At 43.8% G+C, this 21,909-nt stretch overlaps 1 protein-coding gene across 1 annotated transcript in view; it reads right to left on the reverse strand.

The window, feature by feature from the left end:
* Positions 1-21,909, reverse strand: part of polr3b (polymerase (RNA) III (DNA directed) polypeptide B) — a 37,003-nt gene that overhangs the window by 12,821 nt on the left and 2,273 nt on the right. Inside the window, exons 2-23 of the mRNA XM_014125359.2 lie at positions 19,751-19,783; positions 19,537-19,593; positions 18,682-18,746; positions 18,374-18,449; positions 18,047-18,147; positions 17,781-17,872; positions 17,371-17,488; positions 16,568-16,676; positions 14,525-14,647; positions 12,929-13,045; positions 12,416-12,550; positions 10,402-10,563; positions 9,832-10,032; positions 9,254-9,416; positions 8,365-8,518; positions 8,134-8,208; positions 7,829-7,927; positions 7,571-7,698; positions 6,335-6,544; positions 5,906-6,064; positions 5,546-5,663; positions 4,967-5,109 (exon numbers count right to left, since the gene is read on the reverse strand). Coding sequence (XP_013980834.1) covers positions 4,967-5,109; positions 5,546-5,663; positions 5,906-6,064; positions 6,335-6,544; positions 7,571-7,698; positions 7,829-7,927; positions 8,134-8,208; positions 8,365-8,518; positions 9,254-9,416; positions 9,832-10,032; positions 10,402-10,563; positions 12,416-12,550; positions 12,929-13,045; positions 14,525-14,647; positions 16,568-16,676; positions 17,371-17,488; positions 17,781-17,872; positions 18,047-18,147; positions 18,374-18,449; positions 18,682-18,746; positions 19,537-19,593; positions 19,751-19,783 — 2,638 coding nt within the window. The remainder of the gene's footprint in view (positions 1-4,966; positions 5,110-5,545; positions 5,664-5,905; positions 6,065-6,334; positions 6,545-7,570; positions 7,699-7,828; positions 7,928-8,133; positions 8,209-8,364; positions 8,519-9,253; positions 9,417-9,831; positions 10,033-10,401; positions 10,564-12,415; positions 12,551-12,928; positions 13,046-14,524; positions 14,648-16,567; positions 16,677-17,370; positions 17,489-17,780; positions 17,873-18,046; positions 18,148-18,373; positions 18,450-18,681; positions 18,747-19,536; positions 19,594-19,750; positions 19,784-21,909) is intronic.

The raw sequence follows: 21,909 nt of genomic DNA on the forward strand, positions 1-21,909 counted from the left end.
GGCAGCAGACTTTGTGAAAATTAATATTTATGTAATTCTCAAAACTTTTGGCCACGACTGTACGTTAAGCCATACCCTGAATATGTTCCAAATGTTTGTAAAACATCCATCAACCTAGGTACACTTGAGCCTGGGTCTTTAAGGAATAACAGAACATCATCAGCATACATGCATATCTTATGTTCACTGCCTCTTATTGTTATTCCCTCTAAGGTTGGGTCCTGTCTTATTGCCTGTGCTAATGGTTCGAGGTACAAGGAGAAGAGCGTGAGTGAAAGATTACAGCCTCGTCTGGCCCCTCGCTCTAATTTTATCATTCGTGACAAATGTCCATTTATCTTTATTCTAGCAGTCAGACATGAATACAGTGATTTGATGCCCTGTATCACTTCTTTATTGAAAACAAATCTTTCCATAACTTGGAATAGATAATCCCATCCCACTGAATCAAATGCCTTTTCTGCATCTAGACTGATTAATATTGCACTTGTCTTATTCTGAGTAATGTGGTCCATGACATGTAGTGTTCTCCTTATGTTGTCCTGTGTCTGCCTATTTTGGATGAAACCAGTTTGATCTCCGTCAATCAATTCTGGGATTATGTTCTCCATTCTTTTGGCTATTATTGATGCATATAATTTAAGATTTGTGTTAAGAATTGCGATAGGTCTATATGAACTGCATTCCTTCTGATCTTTACCCACTTTTGGGATTACAGATATGATGACCTCTCTCCACGATGGTGGAAGACCCCCTCCCGTAGAGTTCAATTAAAGCAGGCCTTAAGTAGAGGTGTTAGTTGTTCTCTGAAGGTCTTGAACCATTCTGAAGGGAAGCCATCAGTGCCTGGAGACTTGTTTACTTTTAGATGAGATATTGCTTTATTCGGTAGTTATTTCTAAAGTAAGTCTATCATTTTGCTCTCTCCCAATTGAGGGGAGATCAACTGAGTTCAAAGAAAATGCTCTACTGTCTGTGCATCTGCCTTCTCTGGTTGCTTGTACAGATGTGTAATATGATGCAAATGCATTTTGTATTTCATCCAATTTGCATGTGATCTTCTTTGTTATGGGGTCTTTTATTTTGAAAATGGTATTCTGTGTTTGTTGTTTCCTGATTCACCATGCTAGTAATTTGGTTGCCTTTGAGCCTGCTTCATAATATCGTTGTTTCAGGAACCTGAGCTTTTTCTAAACTTCTTCTCTATAAATCTGGTCAATTTCATGTTTTACCTTTTGAATCTCTCGTAATATAAGAGGATCTTTGTATTGACTATGAGATCGTTCTAAGTTTCTTAATGTTTCCTGTAATTTCAGCAGTTTCTGTGCTTTAATCTTTTTCTTGAGAGATGATGTGGCTATGATCTTTCCTCTAATAACCACCTTAGCTGCATCCCACAATGTAGCAGGAGATACTTCCCTGTTATCGTTATTCTCCAGATAGATGTTCAATTCTGTCTTTATTGATTCCTTGAATGCTGGATCATTCAGCATGCTTGTATTAAGTCTCCATATAGTATTTACTGGTTTGCTATCAAGGTGTAGAGTAAGGTCAAATCCATTATGATCTGATAAGTCGCTCTGCCCGATCCTACACTCCTTAAGCCGGTGTCCATCTGCACTGTACATGAAGAAAATAGTCTAACCTGGAGTATTCAGTGTGGCGGGTGTGGATGTCACACCATACATCAAGCAGTCCTAAATCCTGCAATATCCTATTTATCTTTTTAGAAATTAGACTCATTTTCCTATTTTGATTTGTGCTGTCCAATTTGAGTTTAAAATCCCCTCCACAGATCGAATAACAGTGAAGACAAAAACTACAATGTAGAAAATAGTAAAAATAAAGAAAAACCCTGGGTCGTGGTAGAGAGAGGGGGGAAAGAACAGGTGTAAAGAGAAATGAGGACTGGAAAAGAGCAGAGCAACAGGCAGGAGAAAAATAGGCAAGAGGACCAAGGAGAGAGAGGATCAGGCAAGAGAGATAAATGAGAGGGAGACACTAGTTTTCATAGCAGACATCCTTGGTGTTGTTGGTTTTGTGTGAAAGTGAATGATAAGAGTCATATAAATCAGAAAAGGCAAGACAACAGTGAGGGTCCAGAGGCCTCCATCACAGCATATACAGGTCCACACTGGCAGCAAGGACAATGGGCACACAGCACTCAACAACCCCCACCCACCACCCCTGGCCTGCACAGCCAACAGCTTTGTGTGGTAAATAATTAACTTATTCTGCTGACCAGAGAATATGAGACGAGTCATGACCAGCTAGACTAGGAAGGGGGGGGGTTAAAGAGATTCTCAGGTACCTTTATATACTTTTTAGCCAGTAGTTCTAAAAGTAGTGCTCATGAGACAAAAGTGGTCAAAAATTGCAGATACAGTTGAAGTTAGAAGTTTACATACACCTTAGCCAAATACATTTAAACTTAGTTTCACAATTCCTGACATTTAATCCTAGTAAACATTGCCTGTTTTAGGTCAGTTAGGATCACTACTTTATTTTAAGAATGAAAGCAGAGCAAATTATTAATTTCAGCTTTTATTTCTTTCATCACATTCCCAGTGGGTCAGAAGTTAACATGCACTCAATTAGTATTTGGTAGCATTGCCTTTAAATTGTTGAACTTGGGTCAAACGTTTTGGATAGCCTTCCACAAGCTCCCCAATAACTTGGGTGAATTTTGGCCCATTCCTCCTGACAGCGCTGGTGTAACCGAGTCAGGTTTGTAGGTTTGTAGGCTCCTTGATCACACAACCTTTTTCAATTCTGCCCAACAAATTTTCTATAGGATTGAGGTCAGGGATTTGTGATGTACACTCAAATACCTTGACTTGGTTGTCCTTAAGCCATTTTGCCACAACTTTGGAAGTGTGCTTGGGGTCATTGTCCATTTGGAAGACCCATTTGCAACCAAGCTTTAACTTCCTGACTGATGTCTTGAGATGTTGCTTCAATATATCCACATAATTTTCCGTCCTCATGATGCCATCTATTTTCCCTCCCTCATGATGCCATCTATTTTGTGAAGTGCACCAGTCCCTCCTGCAGAAAAGCATCCCCACAACATGGTGCTGCCACCACCGAGCTTCACGGTTGTTCTTCGACTTGCAAGCCTCCCCTTTTTCCTCCGAAAATAAAGATGGTCATTATGGCCAAACAGTTCTATTTTTGTTTCATTAGACCAGAGGATATTTCTCCAAAAGGCACGATCTTTGTCCCCGTGTGCAGTTGCAAACCGTAGTCTGGCTTTTTTTTTTTTTTTAATGGTGGTTTTGGAGCAGTGGCTTCTTGCTTGCTGAGCGGCCTTTCAGGTTAAGTCGATATAGGACTCGTTTTACTGTGGATATAGATACTTTGTACCTGTTTCCTCCAGCATCTTCACAAGGTCCTTTGCTATTGTTCTGGGATTGATTTGCACTTTTCGCACCAAAGTACATTCATCTCCAGGAGACAGAATGCATCTCGATCCTGAGCGGTATTATGGCTGTGTGGTCCCATGGTGTTTATACTTGCGTACTATTGTTTGTACAGATGAAGGTGTTACCTTCAGGCGTTTGGAAATTGCTCCCAAGGATGAACCTGACTTGTGGAGGTCTACAATCTTTCTCTTCTGAGGTCTTACCTGATTTCTTTAGATTTTCCCATGATGTCAAGCATAGAGGCACTGAGTTTGAAGGTAGGCCTTGAAATACATCCACAGGTACACCTCCAATTGACTCAAATGATGTCAATTAGCCTATCAGAAGCTTCTAAAGCCATGTCATAATTTTCTGGAATTTTCCAAGCTGTTTAAAGGCACAGTCAACTTAGTGTATGTAAACTTCTGACCCACTGGAATTGTGATACAGTGAAATAATCTGTCTGTAAACAATTGTTGGGAAAATGACTGTGTCATGCACAAAGTAGATGTCCTAACCGACTTGCCAAAACTATAGTTCGTTAACAAGAAATTTGTGGAGTGGTTGAAAAACGAGTTTTAATGACTCCAACCTAAGTGTATGTAAACTTCCAACTTCAACTGTATATGCACCACATCATTGCGCTCTCCCTCGCTCTGCTGTGTGTGCATCTTGCTAGCTGTCACTCAAATGTTGGCAAACATATCTAGGGGGCTGGCCCATGTAAACTACTACTTTGAGACATTTTCCCCTACAAAGCTAATTCCATCCCAACAGTATAGTCAGCCAGAATATAACCCTCCTGAGGATGGCTGCAAAAACATCTCCTCAGCACCAAATAACTCTTCAGTGCAATAACACCAAACAACCCAAAACATTCCACCACTGCTACAGTACAATGCTACCTAAAACGACCATTTCTTCACTCCATCCTTTTCCCAAATCTAGCATTGCCCCGCTCCTGCTAGGCCTAACCCCTTGGAGACCCTTCACTCCTCCTGTAAGAGACAGTGGACATAGTCACGGGACTATACTGACCAGTCTGCCCCAGCAGCGATCCTTTTAATGAAGTGAGGAAATGATGCACGGCGCCAGTTGGCTTTCTGATTAAAGCATCATACAGGCCTCATCTAGACGGAGGTGCAGCAGCAAAACAACAGTGGTTGTAAACAGTTTTCCCAGGAGAGGCAGTGAACTGCTAGGGTGTAATACATTTGCATAGTCTGGCGCAGGACAAAGAGCCAATTAATTGAAAAGAAGAACCCCTCTAAAAGATAAGGGGGGGGGTCTGGCTCAACACACGTGCACGCACACACACAGATTGTTGCAAAGGAATGTTGCATTTCAGTTTGTAAATGATGTGTTATATGTATACCCTCTAGTGTCAGAGTTCATGCAGATGTCTCAGGTCTTGCCCCCCCATGAGTACTATATGAATATGGCTTGTCCCACCTAGCAAGCTTAAGATGAATGCACCAACTAAGTGGCTCTGGATAAGAGCGTCTGCTAAATGACTAACATGTAAATGTCCCTGAGGGCAGATCAGGGAGGGTCAGTTGTACCTTTCTGTCCGTGCCGACTGCTGAACTTGTCTCCTATCTCTGGTCTCCTGGTCTGTCTCAGCAGGATCTTGATGAGGAAAGCATCGTCTGCATTGGAGGAGATCATCACCTTCTCAATGTAGGAGTCTGTGGAGCCCTTGTAACTGTAGACAAGAGAACAGAGGCATCAGCTGACCTGACAAGGCTGAATACGTGAAGGGCGGACCTGAAAGGACTGGGTTGTTTACCGTCATATGGGGGAAACTAAGTATTTTGCTCAACGTTCAGAAGAGATGGTAGTAGGGCCGGTATCGGGATACTCATCAGTATCGTGCAAAGGAAACAAAAACATCAAGGAGATTTCACTTCTTTAGGAAGACAGCCCTAAAATGTTGGAAACAGCAGGTTTTTAAAAAAGGACCAAAGAGTGAAGCCTGCTTCATGTTTACATTTTTGCCATGGTAAAGAAATATTGTAATAGCGGTATAGTCATAGCCCTAGGTAGATGAGGAACCAACGTTATATTAATAGTTCAGGGAGTTTGGGGTATTGTTACTCTGAGTGGCGTGGATGAGTGATGAGGGGAGAATGCACACCCACCTGACGGGCACATCTCTGTACTGGGGCTGTCCTGGCTGGGCACTGCCCTCCAGTGGTGTTTGGGTGACAGTGGGCATGGACTTGTTCACCAGCACCTGCTTATTCTCCACCTTCTCACCTGGGAGACACACAATATTGATGAATTCCATATTTACTCATTCTGTATGCATGAATATGAAATCAAAGATATCAAATGTTTTAGGTTACTTTATACATAAAACACATCCTTTAACACGTTTCCATGTAGAGATAAGGACGTAACCAAATGGTTGTAATAATAAAATGGGTGACAGTGAGATTCTAGAGTAACAGAGCCGGTTGGGTCCTTCTCCAGGAGTCCTGCTGAAGGGTGCTACTCACCAGGGCAGCAGATGCCGTCAGCATCCAGGATACTGTGCCTCCAGATGGGCTTGCGTGTGGCCGCGTCCAGCATGGGACCCATCACCTTGTCAAAGGTCTGGTTGGTGTAGCGCCTCAATGTGCACTTGGCGTTCTTGTAGACCAGGCATCTTCCAAATCCTGAGGCAGAATAAATGGAAGATGAGGGACAGAGCTCAGTATCGCAAATAATGATTTATACCAGAACTTTTTGTATTTCAGTAGAGCAACAAGAGCACTATATCTAAAATCCATCAATGACTATGTTCAGAAGAGGGCAGCAGCCAGGAGGGCATCAGCCAAGAAGTTAGTCACACTTGTAATTTAAACACTTTACATTGTATTGACAGAGTACATTGCTAGGTTCTCAAATTTTCCTTCTTAGCCTATATACATAGATCAGTAACTCACCTCTGTCTAGAGAGGCCTTGTTGAGGATCAGAGCGTCCTCTATGTCGTAGCCGCTGTAGCTCATCACAGCCACTGTGGCGTTCTGGCCTGCAGGCAGCTTCTCAAAGTCTATCAGCTCTATGGTCCTAGTCTTGACCATGGGCTTCTGAGGGTAGCCCAGCAGGTACATCAGAGTGTCTATACGGTTCCTCTGGTTGTAGCCAATCGTACCTGACAGGAGAAATCATGGAAATAAAATTACAATGGACTTTTTTTATTTTTATTATTATTCTTCAAAAACGTAAAATATTTGATTACTCAATTGTCTGAGAAAAATAATTCAAAACTCATTCAGTGCATCTTAAGAGCAAAGAATAAACAAAAGTAATTACTAATTTTCAATTTAAGGAAACATATTCAAATCCCAGATTTATTCCATTGCTTGTGCGACTTAACCAAACATTGTATCACATCAGAGAGTATCCTAAAAGTGGACCAGTGGTTTTTAATCCTGCTTCTCCAGAGGCCGGGGTTGAGCCAGGGCCAGCTCCCTGGTACAAACACAGTGGAGAGGAGCTGGGCAGGCCATGGAATAATGGCTGGCCTCCCTGGAGGCCTTGACATTTGTCAGATGCTATTACTTCACAATTAGGCAACAGAGCCCTGTGATAATAGGCTCCTGGTCACACACACACATATTTGCACATGTATAGGCCTGGCCACACAAAACAGACAGCAGAGGATATTAGGCCAAATATAGTCCCAGTCACATTGTTTTTGTGTAAAGATGGGGAGGGAGAAGGAGGGGGTGAATGGAGGGAGGGGGATGGGGGTGACTGGGCTCGTGTGAATGCTAGAGGAGTCATTTGGAGAAGTTTTGGTTCAGGGAGCTCCTGGACTCCTCTGTGGTCTCTCCCTCACAGCTGAGCACACTGACCCCCTGAGCACACTTAACAGCAGACACAATGAATTGCTAATGATACTGGTGACTAGCAGGGAAAGGCCTCCGCACACACAGGACACAAAGGAGGGCCTACGCAGGCACCTCATGTTTGGATGTCCATGTGCAGATACAAAAACACACCATCACACAAAATGCATTCTGACAAGAAATGTGTTCACAACGGTACACACTGCTCCCGTGGAGGATGTCTGAGGAGTCCTGATGCCTGATCAAGGTGCAGCTTAAAAACAGCCGCCCTCTACAGACCGAAGCAGAGGAACCAGCGAGTCTGTAGAACTGGAGAAGTGTCTCACCCATGGCCTGCTTGCCCATAGCACACTGGTATGTGTTCCTGGGGGACTGATTGTGATGGGGGTAGGGGATCAGGCCAGCACAGACCCCTAGTAGTGTGAAGGGCTCAATCTCCAAGTGTGTAGTGTCCCTACGTACAAAATAAGAGCATTGGGACAGAATTACATCCAGCAGCAGAGACTATATTGAGTACATATGAAAACAACTAGACCAGAGGGGCCTAACGTGTCAGAGAGTATTGAGCCATGGCCAGAAGTTACTTATTAATCATGTGCTCATAGAGGGCGATCTGACAGTCATTCTCCTCGTTCACGTCCAGGTACTCCACCAGGCTCTCATGAAGAAAATCCTCAAAGGTTCTGACAGCAACAAAACAGAAAGATCATCAACACAAGCATTTCAAAAAGCCCACAACTTCCACCACTAATGTAAACATTTTGACCCTCTAGCAAGTAGACTTGGCTGAGCTTAAAATCCAATCATATACAAGCTAAATTCATTGGTGGCAGATGCTAGTTTCTTTGTAATGAATAACGTTAGCTATATGAGATAAAACGGAGCCCACCTGTATCCCTGGGTCAACTCCTCGATGTGTTTGTTCTTAACCATCGGCTGTCCTTTCTTCACAATGATATACGGTCTGGCAGGAGCAAGAACATCAGTTTAAAAACAAGTTCAACTCACTTCTAAACCTTGAGAAATGTGTTGAAACGGTTTCGGTGCTGAACCCGAGCTGTGTTATAACTCTGCTCCATGCACACAGTGGTGGGTGTCATGTCCTTCCTGGTGCCCCTACCTGCAGAGGCGTCCTCCGTCTGAAGAGACGTAGACACAGCGGTCGGTTAGGTTGGTGGAGATGGACACAAACTCGTTGATGAATCCGGCCCGTCGCATCAGTCTGAAGGTGTACACCAGCCTTTGGTGGTCCCGGATCACCCCCAGGATGTTACCTGTGAACAGGATGGACACACCCAGAGAGACCGACTTTGAGGCACAGAGCTCCTTACACTAAATACTTACGGACTTGACTTTATTAGGGGTTATTTGACAGGGACAATGATCAACATTTCTCTAAATGTGTCAGATTTAAATCAGCTGGCACATTTGCCTCTGCAGTCCCCCCTGGACTACAGACGAACACACAGAAATAATGATAATCCAGGACTTGGAGGTAGCCACTGAATAAATCAGATGTGTGCAGGGCCACAGACTCCAGCGGGGGATCTGGGCATAATATGAAACAGAGGAGCCACAGTGTGGAAGGGTTTGCAAGCACTCTGTGGTGCTTTGACACCTGCTGTTACTAATTAATAAAGCTTGGTTAGTCAGTCAACATAATTTGACAGTTATCATTGGCTAGAAAAACAGACACTAATTAAAGGAACCAGTCCAGTCCCTCATGGCGCACTAATAGCACTAAATGAATAGCTTATCATCAAAACACACTGCATAAAGCACAACATATGCATTCTGGAAACTGGACGTTCCATGTTCTTTCCCTTCATGTTTGAGGCATTGTATTAAAAAGCAGAGGAAGGCTTAAGATTTGAGTAATCAAACAAGGGAAAAGCCAACAGCAACAACCATCCTGGTTTGAGAGCCTACTGCTGGTTATGTGTAACAAGCACTTATGTGTATGCCTCTGGATGTCTGGTGTGTATGCGCAACTGTGTGTTTGCAGTCACCATTGAGGAAGACCAGGAAGACACTTGGGTAGGAGAGCTCCTCTCCACACAGCAGGTTGACATCCTCCACTCCCAGGTTGAAGGCCAGCTTGACGATGGGGCCGTCCTCCATGTCTGTGGTGATGTGGGTCATCAGGGCCAGGTTCTTCACCAGACCACAGGCCTAGGACACAACAACTGGTCAGAAGCTGTTATACACAGGCCAAGGCAACACCACCTAGAACTGGGTTAAAACTGGCATTAGGGTTAAGGTTGTCCACAGCACCTTGTGAGCTGCAGTTAACATTTCAGACATTTCATCGTTTTCACACAGTAGGAGTGTTTGCACGAGTGTGTGTGTGTATGGAGTTTATGCAGGCCATGGTGTGTGTGTGTATGGAGTTTATGCAGGCCATGGTGTGTGTATGTATGGAGTTTATGCAGGCCATGGTGTGTGTGTGTGTGTATGGAGTTTATGCAGGCCATGGTGTGTGTGTGTATGGAGTATGCAGGCTATGGTGTGTGCGCTTGCTCATGTGTGTGTATGCTTGCCAATGTGTATGTGTGTGACTGTCTGTCCGTGTATCTCTCTGACTCACCTCTCCCTCAGGGGTGTCGGAGGGGCACAGCATGCCCCACTGGGAGGGCTGCAGAGAGCGGGGTCCGCTGACCTTCCTGGTCTTCTCAAACTGGGAGGAGATCCTGGTCATCATGCCCAGAGCAGAGATGAAGGAGAGACGGGAGAGCACCTGGGTCACACCCTGACGGTCCATCTTAAACCTCTTCAGGGACCAGTTCCCCTGGGGGCACAGAGAGAGAGACAGGTCAACTGCTTGGATCCATAAACATATTTAGCATGTGTGACAACACTGCTGATGTTAAAATGGCTTTAAAAAGAAACACTTTATATTGATTGATTGATGGCGCTAAGTGCAATTCACTGTGGCATCAGCTTTGACACAATATCTTCAAGATATTAAGAAAAATGAAAGAATAGAAGACCAACCTCACAATTGTGTAAGGTACAGAAACATTACATTCAAAATTGAACGCAAAAAAACCTGACAACCTAGAATGCCCTTTTGACATTAGTCAATCCATATGGATACCTTCGCACTGTCTGGCGTAAGGGACCAGAGCTTGAAATGGGGGCGGAGAGCAGCACTCACGGTGGAGATGGCATTGACCATGCCGTTGGTGATCTGGTCCTGGCGCATGTGTTTGACAATGTCAAACTGTGCCGCCCGCTGCTTGGGGATGATCTGGTCTGAGATCTTCTTCAGCTCGGAGTTGAACTTCTTAAAGAGATCCTCAAACAGCAGAGACAGCAGCTAGCCAGGTGGGGCGAGAGAGAGTGTCAGTAGTACAGTCAGAACCATACGTATTAGGTGTCTGAGTAGGAGTGCTGATGTAAGATCAGGTCCTCCCTCTCCATAAGAGTCACTGTGATCTAAAAGTCAAAACTGACACAGTGGAAACATCAAGTCTGACGCAACAAACTAGACGTGAAATAACAATACTCAGAGAGCTAGTGGTATCCCCTGGAGACACAGGCAAGGCAAACCCTCTGTTCTCCTGGCTTCTGCTCACAGCTGTTCTGTTCCTCTCCGCTATCAGCTCAGAGACAATGACCAGGTCCTGGGCGACAGATTTAATAAACAGGTGTGCCAACCCTGAGATAAGCCTGACCTGGCCACTCTCCCCGGTCTCTCTCCTCTCCTCAGTAAGGCCTTTAGTGGGGCACCCACTCACTCTCAACCCCCAACACATTTTCATACATCAAAACAAACAAGCAGTCCTGGCAAAATGTATAATAAAGAAATAAAGCTTCCGTCGCACAGACGGGCCAATTAGCTGAATGTCAGGGAATCATAATTGGAGAGAGGAGAGATTGCTTGGCGTTGTGAGTACTTAAGCCCTCTATTGAAAGGAGGCCCTGCGCCCCCCCTCCTCAATCAGAGAAGGTTGGGTGGTGGGAAATTAAAGGCCTTAAGACAGCCGTAATTACATTATCAGAGCCGGGGCCTGTAGGATTAGCTCAATCGCTCCAGTCAAGGCGGCCATTCCTTTGTCAAGGCTCGGGAAAATGGCTCCGCTTCCCCGGCCCTGGGGTTTTGGTGCTGCGTATCTCTCCCTCCTGACAACGCTAGCCGAGGATACAGAGCGAGGCGGGGATACAGAGCGAGGCGGGGATACAGAGCGAGGCGGGGATACAGAGCGAGGCGGGGATACAGAGCGAGGCGGGGATACAGAGCGAGGCGGGGATACAGAGCGAGGCGGGGAGGGATGAGGAAGAAAACAAAACAGGCAACAAAAAAAGTGGGAATTAATAGAGGGAGAGGGGTGACAGACAGGTGAAAGATCAGGGCACGGGGAGACTGGTGTAGAGTCTATCGATTAGCACAGGCCTGGGATCAGTTCTCAGAGAAGTACGAAGCACTGCATATAGAGAATTGTTTTGACTGGGGAGGAAGAAACTCTGGACACAGTACGGTTACATGCACACAATAATATGATTATTGTGAATACTCAGATTAATATAATAGTTTGATTAAAACTTTTACATGCTTTGCAAGAAGAAAGAATTCCCTAATAATCCTGTTACATGGACACATCTGAAAATCAGGCTACGATTGGGACTTGATAATTGTAAAACATAGCAAATCAAAATAAAAACTTTCTATCAGTGACAGGAAGGCTATTTGATTCAGAGTTCGGAAAAAAAGTTTGTATGTAAAAATACATCTAAGGTGCATATACAAAGAAACTAGCATCATCGTACGCAAGAGGCTCACGCTGCTGGGCCTGTACAACAGTCACACAACCTACCGTTTAATCCATTAGTAATAAATGCTGCAACTCATCTTTCATTTCATTACAGAGCAGTGTGAGAGTCCTACTGTGTAGACAGACCCAGAGAAGGCTCTGCTTACTGTAGGCCACTGTGCTGGAGGAAGGCTGTGCAGGCAAATGTGGTAAAGGAAGTCCGCACAGGCAAATGTACACTAACGAAGGGTGTAAACTAAAAACACAGGGTCACAGGAGTTCTATTTAGCGTACTTTTGATTATTCAACGTAGCGTAAGGGGTCAGGAGGACAGAGGTTATATTAGGATAGAGAGACACTGGTGCTTCAGATAGAGCTACAGTAGAGGAGACAGAAGACCGAGACGTATTCATTCACCTGTCCAGCCAACTCCAGGCGCTTGTTGCCATAGTAGTCTCTGTCGTCCACCTTGTTCTCTCCTTGGGCTAGGATCACCCTGCGCACCATCACCGCTAGGTAGATACACTTGGCCCGGAAGTTAAACTCCTTCACCTGGAGGTGGAATAGAATACAGGGTTTGAGTCAATCCCATTTCTATGTCAATTCAGGGAGTAAACTGAAATTGTAGTTTCTTCTCAGAGAATTGAGGAAAATTGGAATTTGAACTTTAGTTTACTTCCTGAATTGACCCCAACCCTGGTAGTAAAGTCACTGAATCATGTTAACACAAGTGTATACCTTACAAATGTGTCCACTCATAGCCATATTAATAAAGAATAGATAAGGGTACAGGTGACAAAACTAAATCATCTTATGGTATGGCGAGCTCAGTGCTTTAACCCTACAACCTGATACTACTGGTAGTAAATCCTGGGCCAGAGAGGTGTGTATAAAGCATTTTGTTGGTGTGGTCAATCTGACAGCACTTACAGGTACATGAGTGAGGATGAGGGAAGCCAACAGCTCTCTGGCCTCCTCCATCTTGGTCTTCTTGGGCCCTCCCCACATGCGCTGTCTCCGCACCTTATTCCCAATGTATTTCAGAGCCTAGGAACACAGAGGGATGAGAATAGAACATCTTCCCAATGTATTTCAGAGCCTAGGGAACACAGAGGGATGAGAATAGAACATCTTCCCAATGTATTTCAGAGCCTAGGAACACAGAGGGATGAGAATAGAATATCTTTAACTGCACACCAATAATAAAAATACAATTAAAAAAAGTCTAACTATCTCAGATCAAAGAGACAAACTTAAAAAGAACTGAAGATGTAATTCTAGAGTGATGAAAATGTGTGACATGCACGTTCATTGTATCGAGAAGAAAAGGACCCAAATGAACACTGAGGGATCAGAGTTGTAGCGGGTCAAGTGAATCCCAAAAAGCCACAACCGGTTACGAGTCCGCCCTTATGCCCCCACACAACTATCACACCTGTGTCAGCGATCTTCTGTGTCATGCTCTAGAGAGAAGGTCAGAGGTCAGTGAGACTGAGCGCATCCTCCAGACCACCCACCCTGCAGGCTATAACTATTGGCTACTGAGGACACCAGTGAAGAGGCATGCCATCCTGACCTGTGCATTATGCTACCATAATGGCAAAGGCAGTCACTCAGAACAGAATCACAGTTTATGGGTAAATTCTGCATGGCTCTCTATTGAATTTCAAAGTTTCAATGTGGCTCTGGAGCCAACAGGTTTGCCCACCCCTGGACTAATATCTATTTTATAGGTCTACTGAGGCTTAGCTTGACGTATCAGCGGTATAATAACACTGAAAAGGCATGAAAAACATGCATTGAAATCTAGTCCAACAGCCATTGATAGGATGCTAATATGGCCCTCATCAATGCATTGCTGGTTCCTCCTGCAAGACAAGGGTCTTATTTTCAGACAAATTGGGCCACTGCATTCAATAACACATGTCAAAGAGGACATGTTGGCCTATTAAGTAATGATTTGAAGGAATATTCTTTAATTGCTAGGCATTACAAAAGCTGTGGCCCAAACTCAAGACATCTCCTCGTAAGAATACATTCTATTGAGAGCTGTTAAAATCTGGGTATTTGAAACAGTCAAGTCCTACTCAGACAATATAAGTAGATATAATCAGGTCAAATGGTCAGGGGAAAGGGCCTAGTAAATCCATGCAGTCACTGGTTGTCAGAGATATTTCACTCAAATCACAAAATTACTTTTCCTTGCTTTGAAAGAACTGGACAAAGGAGAGACTGCAATCCATGCTTTGGGTTTATTTACCTAACCACTGTCACCAACTTAACGTTGTCAATGAACCCCAAATAACAATGCTATACATGTAATTCACTCCAAAATCCTCTCAAAGTAACTTGAAAAGTGGATTGATTTAAAGTTTTGTTGAGTTGGTTTGGGCATCACAACATGCTAACAACTTAAGCTACGTGCATCACCTGTACCTCCCAGGCCAGTGCGATTCAGAAACCTCTGACATAGGTTCACCAGACCACAGCAGGTTCCAGAGAAGGCAGAGAGAGGGAATCATGTACCTGTATCTCTGTGAAGATCTGGGCTTTCTGGCACTCTTCCAGGCTGGGGGAGAAGTTAGCCATGACGTGCTCCTCTGTGCCAATCATCTGCACTATCTCCTGGTCACTCTCCACACCCATAGCCTGTGTGAGGAGGATAGAGGGGGTTGAGGTACAGGAGGACATATTATTAGAGGGTTTGATATAAAGGAGATGACATGTGGGAGGGAAGGGATGGAGGGAAGGTATGAGGGCAGAATAGAGGAGATGGAGGTTTAAGGGCGAGGATAGAGGTGGATGACAGAGGTATCAGGGAAGTATGGAGGGGTGGGGGAATTTGAAGGAGGGCATATGGTGGAGAGGTACAAGTGAAAGGATGATGAAGTGGAAGAGAAAGAGGTATAAAGGATTTGACAAAGAGGATGGGAGAAGAAAAGAGGAGTGGCTGGAAGATGGAGGAGATAAAGGGAGAAGTACAGACAAGCAAAGAGGTGAGGCAGAAGTCACAAGGTTCTCTGATTTTTGCTTATACTGGTTGGCATTGTTGCAGAACGCAACGAGGGCCAGAAGGAATTCACCCAGGATGCATGAGGGTAGGAGAAACAAACCAGCAAGGCCAACACGCCACACTAGTGAAAAGACAAACTCAAAATGCTACACTGCCACATTGGACATGTTGTTTGGAGAGGGCTGTCCAAGGGGAAACTCATTGATGACACTGCTGCCAACAGGTTAATAGACACATTTTAAAAGCCAGAAGAGGACTGGCCACCCCTCAGACTGGTTCCTCTCTAGGTTTCTTCCTAGGTTCTAGCCTTTCTAGGGAGTTTTTCCTAGCCATTGTGCTTCTACACCTGCATTGCTTGCTGTTTGGGGTTTTAGGCTGGGTTTCTGTACAGCACTTTGAGATATCAGCTGATGTAAGAAGGGCTTTATAAATACATTTGATTTGAAGTTCCTTGGCATTCACATCACCAACAAACTGTCATGGTCCAAGCACACCAAGACAGTTGTGAAGAGGGCACGAAAAAACCTATTCCCCTCGGGAGACTGAAAAGATTTGGCATGGGTCCTCAGATCCTCAAAAGGTTTGCGCCATCGAGAGCATCTTGACGGGTTGCATCACTGCCTGGTATGGCAACTGCTCAGCCTCTGACCGCAAGGCACTACAGAGGGTAGTGCATATGGCCCAGTACATCACCGGGGCAAAGCTTCCTGCCATCCAGGACCTCTATACGAGGCAGTGTCAGAGGAAGGCCCAATAAATCGTCAAAGACTCCAGCCACCCTAGTCATAGACTGTTCACTCTGCTACTGCATGGCAAGTGGTACCGGAGCACCAAGTCTAGGTCCAAGAGGCTCTAAATAGCTTCTACCCCCAAGCCATAAGACTCCTGAACAGCTAATCAAATGGCTACCCAGACTATTTGCATTGCCCGCCCCCCCCACACGCTGCTGCTACTCTGTCATCTATGCATAGCCACTTTAATAACTCTACCTACATGTACATAATTACAGAAACCCGTGCCTCCGCACATTGACTCTGTACCGGTACCCCCTAAATATAGTTCCGCTTTTGTTATTACTGCTGCTCGTTAAATATTAGTTCTTTAATTTTAAGGTTTTTCTTAGAACTGCAACGTTGGTTAAGGGCTTGTAAGTAAGCATTTCACTATAAAGGTCTACACCTGTTGTATTCGGCGCAGGTGACAAATAACATTTGATTGTATGACCGAACAAGATTATCACACAAACATTATTTCAGTAAAATTGTGTTGTGCTGTTGCTTGAATGAAGCAACTCTAATTTTGAACTCAAATTAGAAGCAATTGTTACACAGAGCTAATGGTTGCAGCATGTCCATAAACTGATTTTGATATTAGATTAGCTAATTTTATAGTAGCTAATTAGTTCTTAATTGGTAGCACAAGTGGGTTCCACTACCAACACATTGAACAACAATGCTGAACAGGGTAGAGAGGTGGCAGAGCCTGGCATGATCTGTATTCTGTAGTCATATTCTGTAGTTGGACAGCGCCACCATGTGGACTTGTGACATTCTTACCTTGAATATAATGGCAATGGGGGCGTCCTCTGACAGTGCGTTGTGTCTCAGGTAGAAGCGTCCCTGCTTAACGATCATATTGGTCCTGCTCTTCTTCTCATGGGTGGAACTGTAACCTCATGACAAAGCAGTTTGAGTGGAGAATGGTGGTTAGTGAAGTGAGGTTTGGATAAACACATGCGGATACAGAGCATACAGTCTTACAATGATAAAGCACTCAAGTAAGCAATACATGAGAAAACAAACTGCATCAATCCTGAAAGAAAGTAGGTATTGTTGGGTTCTGAGAATATGAAATATACTTATGTCACTTAGGGAGAGAGGGTAATGTATAATGTTTACATTATGTCAGGATATGTTATTGTTAGCCATCAGGGATCCTCTGGGAGGAGAAGAGACACAGTCTGGTACCAGTCACCATGACAGCCGTGAGTTGGGGAGAAGTGAGCACTTTGGGGCAGAGGTCAGGTCAGATGAAGTGAGGAAGAACAGATATCACTAAGGTTCTGTCTAGCAACAGAGACGAATTGGCTATTCAGATGTGTAGGAGGAGACTCAGCAGAGGAGAGAGGGTTAAATATCAGTGCTTGTGTGAATATGTTGTCGTCTGTACAGCTGTTTGACCCTTTGGGATGAATAAACTTGGTTTAAGCTTTCATAGTGTCCGTCGAGTTGTTACTCTATTAGAACCTAACAGTATGAAAATACCAACAGGAGCAAAGCATTTCCACCAAACTGCAGCTGGAGCCTAAGTAGGGAGGCTAACAATCAGGTCAAGTCATTCTAAATACGAGTGATATCACCTGGTCACAGAGGCTCCTACTGCCCCCTTCCTGTCCTGCTCCACAATGATGCGGTTCTTTGACAGCTGCTCCTGGATCAGAATGACCTTCTCCTGACCTTTGACAATGAAATAGCCCCCTGTGGATGTAGAGACAAGGACACAAATTCACACCTATGCATTCTGATGCTCGGCACTACAGCAAGTATTCTTGCGATGGGCAATTCTGGTCCAACAAGGCCACTGTGTGCATGTTTTTGTTCTAGCCCAGCTCTAACACACCTGGTTAGACTAATGTGGTCTAAATTGAAAATCGTCACTAGTTGATTACTTGAATCAGTGCTGGGCTGGAACAAGTCTTCACATACTGCAGGTGGTCCTCCAGGAGAAGAGTGGCCCCCATGCAAAGGTGTTCAGCTAGGTGTTGCTTACCTGGATCCAGAGGGCACTCGTTGAGTTTGGAGTACTCCATGGACGTCTTCCCCGTGAGGACACAGTTAGAGCTGCGCAGCATGATGGGCATCCTGGGTAGAATATAGTTCAACACACCGTTAGTAGGAAAATCTCAGAGAGAGTGGTGCAAACAATACACATTCTATAGGGAGTTACAAACATGTACTACCAAAACACTGAACTTCAGTGAAGTAAGAACTGGTTAGTGTGATAAAGAGAGGGTTTGCAGAGGGAGAGAGCAGTACCTTCCAATGGGCAGAGCATTGCGGATGATTCTCTGACTGCCACGGGTGTACTCGATGTCCACTGTGATTGGTGCAGAGTAAGTCATGTCCCTGAGACGACACTGGGGTGGAAACAATGCGGCTTTAATGAGTTGTATTCATAAATGTTCATTTTTATCTCAAAGTGTGCTAAAACTCAGCCGTGGGTTGAGGAAGACCTAATATGTTGTATCTAGGAGGACATATTGTAATGACCTCCTAGTTAAGCACAGAGACTATTCAACTGTGTGACACTATTGTGCAACGGTTTGATATTTTTGCAGGGAAGGGGAAACAGACTAGATTCACCTCGTGTGGAGACACTGGTCTGGTTACATTGAAGCTCTCTTCAACATCAGGCATCCCAACGTATATATTGAGGTACCTGGAAATGAGTCGCTGGTGTTATTTTAGTTTTAGAAATGATACTGTAGTTTGCCATGGATTTTAAGTAAGCACATTATTCTTTAAAAATATAGTCTGGACTGCTTGTTGTGTGTCTGCCTTGTAAGTAAAACGTTGCTGGTTCAAAGCCTTCTTAGACCAGCAGCATTGCATTCCCACCAATGTTTGTTGTTGTTGGATGGCATGTATAGGGAGTAGGACCAGCAGCTTACTTTAGGTACCACATGGGATCAGCATCACTTGTGATCTTTTCGTTTGCTTTCATTATCTTCTTTATCTGTAATAAACCACACATAAGCTCAAATTTAGACATAGCTTGGGTAGTTACACAATACACTTGCAAAATAATGCCATATGGAAGTAGGCCTTGAACCAGAATCTGGCCTTACAGGAGACTTTGATATGGCAAAAATCCTTTAAGCCCAGGAAACAGCCATTCACCAGCTTTTCAAGCTTAATAATGTCAAAATACATTCGTTACTCACCAATTATGGAGTTTTGATTAGCAACTATAGTCATTTACTGCAGTCACGGCCAGTGTGTACTTCCAAAAAAGATCTAAATACAAAGTTACATGCAGCTGAAAAAAATGCCTCCTCGGCACCTCCAAGCTGTTGAAGACTTAAAACATGTGCATAGCACTAAGGTTTGTGCTACTGGGGATCCTTGGGACATGAGCGATTTACATTGGCGGTGTAACCTTACTGCCATGCACAGGTCATAAGTCTCCAGCTCACTACAGAGGTGCCGAATAGGCATTTTTTCAGTTGCATGTAACCTTTTTTGGAAGTACATACCGACCGTAACCGCAGTAAATGACTATAGTTGCTAATCGAAAATCCATATTTTGTGAGTAAGAAATGTATTTTGATATTATTAATCTTGAAAAGCTGGTGAATGGCAAATTGAATGGCTACTTCCTGGGCTTAAAGGAGATTCACCATATGAACGTCTTCTGTAAGCCCAGATTCTGGTACAGCCCAGCCTAAACAGCTGATATGTTTTTTTCACGTGACCATTCTATTTCTATCCTTATGTTACACCAAGTGATGAAACAGTTTCTTTACCTCCACATTGATGAAGTAGTTGAAGGAGTCAATGTGCTGTTTCACCAGACCTTTCACCTGAAATATCAGACATTAATAGAGGGACTAGAGATGGCAAACAGACAGTAAAAGTGAAGAATGAGGTGAAAGACAATTATCCGGGTTCATGTGGAATTCACTGTATCATTAGCTATATCCACTATATAGTAGAAACAGCAAACAAACTCTTCCTTACCTTCAAAAAAGCTGGCAATAGTTTCCATTTTTCCTATGGAAAAAAACAAGCAGTTGCAGAGATCCAAGTAAAGAAACAATAATACACATCAGGATGTAGCTAGGAGTTGGTATCTAGCTGGCTCCCTAGGCGGCATTCTGCCTTCTCCCTACAGTTTTCAGCCATTAGCTTCACCCACGAATGGCCCACGTGAACTACAATCCCGACACTGTTTTAAAATGTCAATAATCATCTCTTGCTATACAGCTTTCTAAACATTTGGTCCTCATCTTTCAGTTTTGCACAGATCCATGCAGCTATGGGTGCCTCCATCTGACGAAACTACACTTCTGCTACACTTGCTGAGATACCCCAGGGAGGAAGAGGTAAAGAGAGCGGCCCAACTCGGCACAAAATCTGTCTCTCTCTAGCACGTGGTGTTTTTTTCTTTGTTTTTCCACACACCAAGGAAGGAGTTTTTCTATGGAGGTCAATGAGAAAGTGTCAAATTCGGTCAACAAAAGAAAAAAGAATGGCTTATTTGATTGAATAGAAATGTCGTATTGCTTAGGTTGTTACAAGTGTACTGCTATATGGCCCCTGAGTGGCGCAGTGGTCTAAGACACTACAGTACCTGGTTCGAATCCAGGTCGCATAACATCCGGCCGTGATTGGGAGTCCCACAGGGTGGAGCACAATTGGCCCAGCGTCGCGCGAGTTTGGCCGTCATTTTAAATAAGAATTTGTTCTTAACTGACTTGCCAAGTTAAATAAAACTTAAATAAAAAATGTATATAAGTAGGACATGTGACATCAGCGCAGCTTAGCTTTGAGAAGAAAAAAATAAAACACTATATCGGAGTGGTCTCGAGATGGCTATGCATATTCATGCAGTGAGAAGTAGCATAGCATCTCTCCCTCCATTGAATATAGGCGGTTGACGTCAACAACCCTCATCTAATATATTTTTTTGAAGTATTAAAATAATGAGATTTGTCCAATCCAAAGAAAGGCATGAGCTGGACAGCACGCTGTGCCGTTTTGTATCTTGTCAGTATATCCATAAGCTTTGGTTACGCTTACACACAGGTGTTCAGAGCATTCTAGATAGCTAGTTGTCTTCTGTAAACAAGTGCTGTAACACAGAGATATGGCTGTGTGTTAAAACTAAACCTATCAAGGTGTATCATTTTAACCCTTTGGTTTTTGAAAATTATTTATTGCTGATATGAAAGTTAACGACGCCTGTTAGTGTTCAGATAGAGCATTGCCGCTCTCAACAAAACTCCCCCTTACAGAAGACGCTTTGTCCAATGATTTATGTGTAATGGAACGGAGTTGTGATCAAGAGTTAGTATCTAGCTAGCCTGGCACCCAGAAATAAGTTTGAATCAGGTAAGTTTCCTATTAGGACCTCTACAAACCAGAATATTGAATTTTTTTTAAAGTTGCCCGTACGGTTGGTCCTTTTGGTAGTAGGAATGGGAGACAATATAGCCACAGGAAAGTATAATTACATAGACTTTTCAAAGCGCATTCAACTTTCTATCAACTGAAGCATGCGCACAAGATACAAATACATGCACCAGATGCATGCATGCATACTTTGAGATTGTGCACGTGTTTACATGGTTCTGCCCATATGATTTTTATCAACGGGTGGGTCTAATCCGGAATGCTGATTGGCTAAAACCACATTCCAGCCAGTGTCTATTCCACAAGTTACCACCAGCTAAATCAATGACATTAAAATGCCTATTTACTCTGTTCCATCTGACTGCGCAATCCACTGTCTCATCAGCCCAGCAATTTATATACTTGACCTCCACTATAAAAACCATCTAGACATTCTCACATTTCTTTTAGACTAACATTTAGATTTCAACAGCAGAGAATTGTATAAACCTTGCTGTCCGTCTCTCCAACATTGGTTCAATATTCAAATTCGATCTCCAGCTGTCCCATATAATGAACAAGTCTGCAGGAGACAGATAGGCAGGCAGACGAAATCATGAATCAGCTGGCATCCATTTTTATGGATATATACAGTCGTGGCCAAAAGTTTTGCGAATGACAAATATTAATTTTCACCAAGTCTGCTGCCTCAGTTTGTATGATGGCAATTTGCATATACTCCAGAATGTTATGAAGAGTGATCAGATGAATTGCAAAGTCCCTCT

The sequence above is a fragment of the Salmo salar genome, chromosome ssa10 (assembly GCF_905237065.1).
Source record: "Salmo salar chromosome ssa10, Ssal_v3.1, whole genome shotgun sequence".
Classification (NCBI taxonomy): domain Eukaryota; kingdom Metazoa; phylum Chordata; class Actinopteri; order Salmoniformes; family Salmonidae; genus Salmo; species Salmo salar.